The 3,357-nt window shown below is 52.4% G+C and overlaps 1 protein-coding gene across 1 annotated transcript in view; it reads right to left on the bottom strand.

The window, feature by feature from the left end:
* UPF3A (UPF3A regulator of nonsense mediated mRNA decay) overlaps positions 1–2,663 on the bottom strand; it is a 59,334-nt gene extending 56,671 nt beyond the window's left edge. The window contains exons 1-2 of the mRNA XM_029913265.1: positions 2,512–2,663; positions 1,404–1,533 (exon numbers count right to left, since the gene is read on the bottom strand). Coding sequence (XP_029769125.1) covers positions 1,404–1,533; positions 2,512–2,663 — 282 coding nt within the window. The remainder of the gene's footprint in view (positions 1–1,403; positions 1,534–2,511) is intronic.
* Between the last annotated feature and the right edge of the window lie 694 nt (positions 2,664–3,357).

The raw sequence follows: 3,357 nt of genomic DNA, 5'->3' as shown, positions 1-3,357 counted from the left end.
GTTATGTAAACATCACAGGGGGGTAATTAATTCAAATCCCTAGGTAGGTAATCAAGTCTGAAGAGGAGCTTCATGCCCTTGGGGGAAACTGCATATACCCATTGGACCTGGTTAAAGAAGGCTACCCAAAGAGGATGAGACTTGTATAGAGTGAGCAGGCTGAAACAGAGAAGAGGTCGCTGTCTCTCAGTACATGATCTAATATGACACTGTGACCAACAGTAACAGACTCTGCAGGAAGCATTTCAAGGACTTTGAGACCCACTAAGATCTTATGTTGTAGATACACACATGCTTGCCAGCTGGTATCTAAGCTGTTTATTTTATGGTATGTTTTCTCTGTAATGCTTTTGTTCTGAATAAAAAAATATTTTGCTTTATGAAGGCTGTCTGATTGTTCCTGTCATTCCCAGTTTGCTATATCTGGGCGTAGGGACCACTCGTGGCCATGGAATGACCTGCTGAGATAGTCCGCCAACTCGTTCTGTACTGCAGGGAGGTAAGATGCTGGTAGGTGTATTGAGTGTTCTACACAACAGTTCCACAGCCTAAGGGCTTCCTGGCACAGGAGAGAAGAGCGTGCACCCCCATTTGTTGATATATAACATCGCCGTGATGTTGTCTGTAAGTGGGCTCTGAAAGTCTGGCATGCCAGGCACACTGCTCTCAGCTCTCTGACATTGATGTGGAGAGCGAGTTCTGCCTGAGACCAGAGGCCTTGTGTTCTGAGGTCTCCCAGATAGGCTCCCCAGCACAAGGCTGACACGTTCGTCATTAGCGAGAGGGATGGCTGATGACCGGTGAAGAGGACCCCTGCACACACTACCTGTGGGTCGAGCCACCAGTGGAGGGAGTTGAGGACTGGACGAGGCAGAGTCATGGGGGCCATTTACGGATCTGGAGCAAAAATCTGTCTGGGGATTGGTCCTGCTTTGAGCAGGGGGTTGGACTAGATGACCTCCTGAGGTCCCTTCCAACCCTGATATTCTATGATTCTATGACCCAGTCCAAACTGTTCCAAACCGGCTGATACACTAAGGCTAGCCACGATTGGAGAGCCCAGAGTCTGAGCCTGGCGTGTTGTACCACATAGGTGCAAGCGGCCATGTGTCTTAGAAGTTTCAGGCAATTCCTTGCTGTGGTGGTGGGGAACTGCCTGAGACTTCGAATGATGTCGCCCAGGGCCCGAAACCTCACTGCCAGGAGGTATGCCCTGGACTGTGTCAAGTCCAGCACCACCCCTATGAACTCTATCCACTGAACAGGGGACAGAGTCGATTTTCCTATGTTTAGGAGAAGACCAGTTGGTCAAACGTCTTTCTTGTGAAGTCAACTTGTGCCCTCACTTGAGCCCTGGAGCAGCCCTTGATCAGCCAATTATCGAGGAACGGCAACACCTGTACCTGCCACCTGCGTAGGAATGTGGCCACAACTGCTATGCACTTGGTGAACACATGAGGTGCCACTGACAGACCAAACGGGAGGACTGTGAACTGGTAGTAGTTGTTGCTCACTACAAACCTGAGGTACCTTCTGTGGGACGATGTAATCGCTATATGAAAGTACATGTCCTTTAAGTCGAGGGTAGCACACCAGTCCCCTGGATCCAAGGAAAGGATGATGGAGGCCAAAGAGCCCATGCAGAACTTGAGTTTCTTCATGAACTTGTTGATCTCTCGCAGGTCTAGGATTGGCCTGAGCCTGCCTTTGGCTTTCGGTATTAGGAAATACTGAGAATAGAAGCCCTTGACCTTCAGCTCGAGGAACCTCTTCCTCTGCTACCAGTGATAGGAGCGAGTGCACCTCCTTTATGAGGAGTTGCTTGTGAGAAGGGTCCCTGAAGAGGGACAGGGAAGGGTGGTGTAAGGGTGGGAGGGCCGATAATTGTAGTTAGTATCCCCTTTTTACTGTGTGGAACACCCATCGGTGAGATGTGATGCGTGGCCATGCAGGGTAGAAATGGGATAGTCGGGACAAGAAGGTAAGGTGGGTTGGATCCAGTCCATGTACTGGTGCGCCATCCTCGTTCGCACCTTCAAAAGGCCTGCTTCTGGATGGATGAAGGCTTGGGCTGGCCAGAGCCCTGGCCTGAGGATGGGTGCAGCCTCTTCCTGCCGCTCCTGTTTCTCCTCCATTGAACTGTCCTGTCAGTTCTGCAGCTGGTAGAACCGCAGAGGAGGTTGTAGCCTAAAACGCTTCTGCCGCATGGCGGGAATATGGAGGCCCAGTGACTTGAGGGTGGCTCTCGAATCCTTTAGGCTATGTAGCCTTTTATCAGTCTTTTCAGAGAAGAGAGCCGAACCCTGAAAGGGGAGGTCCTGAATAGACCTTCTCATGGCTAATCACTGTTGCCATAACCCGAGTTGCCACATCAGCTCCGTCCAGCGTGGCCTGTAGTGAAGCTCGGGAAATCAGCTTGCCCTCCTCCACCAGGGCCGAAAATTCAGCGTGTGAGTCCTGTGGCAGCAGCTCCGCAAATTTCGCCATTCCCCGCATGTATTATAGCAGTACCTGCTGACAATGGCCTGCTGATTGGAAATGTAGAACGATAAGCTGCCGGTGGAATAGATCTTTCTCCCAAAAAGGTAGAGTCGTTTCGCCTCCTGATTCTTTGGGGATGGACCTTGGTAGCCCTGGCGTTCATGTTGATTAGCAGCGTCCATGACCAGGGAATCTGGTGGAGGATGGGTATATAAGTGCTCGTAGCCCCTGGATGGCACAAAATAGCATCTTTCATTGCGATTAGCTGTAGGGGGCAACGAAGCTGGGGTCTGCCACAAGGTTTTTGTGGTGTCAGCAATGGTCTTTATGAGGTGTAGGGCAATATGTGCAGGTCCAGAGGAGGCGAGGATATCCACCTATTGAATCTGCAACCTCCTCTGCCTGAATGCCCAGACCCTGGGCAACCCTCCTAAGCAATTGCTGCAGGACCATATTGTCCTCCAGGGCCGAGGCTACTGAGGTGCCTGCCAGCGCCTCATCTGGAGAGGAAGAGACTTCTTTAAGGAGTGGCTGCTCTATTCCCTCCGCACCCAAGGGGTCCCGCAGTGCTTAGGGTTCCTGGGCTGGTGCCGACACCGACGGTGCCATGCCCCTCGGTGCTGGGACTGTATACATGAGTGCAGGGCTGTCGGGGCTGAGGCTGTCAGTGCTGATACCGCTGGGGCCAGTGTAGATGGCACTGGTGCCACAGGGGTTGGGATGGTGGCGTCAGGGAGCGATGGAGCTACCCCCGATCTTGCCGATGCCGACAGTCCTGGAGGAGGTACAAAAGTGGCCTCGGCCACCGCCGCTGCCCTGGAATGCAACCCTTGACTCCGCCCTTGGTCTTGGTGAAAGGCCCAGGGAGTCCAAAAG

The sequence above is a fragment of the Terrapene carolina genome, unplaced genomic scaffold (assembly GCF_002925995.2).
Source record: "Terrapene carolina triunguis isolate 2854851 unplaced genomic scaffold, T_m_triunguis-2.0 Scaffold21, whole genome shotgun sequence".
In the NCBI taxonomy this organism is placed as follows: domain Eukaryota; kingdom Metazoa; phylum Chordata; order Testudines; family Emydidae; genus Terrapene; species Terrapene triunguis.
Note: the sequence above shows the minus strand (reverse complement) of the source record. Positions and strands in the feature narration are given on the sequence as shown.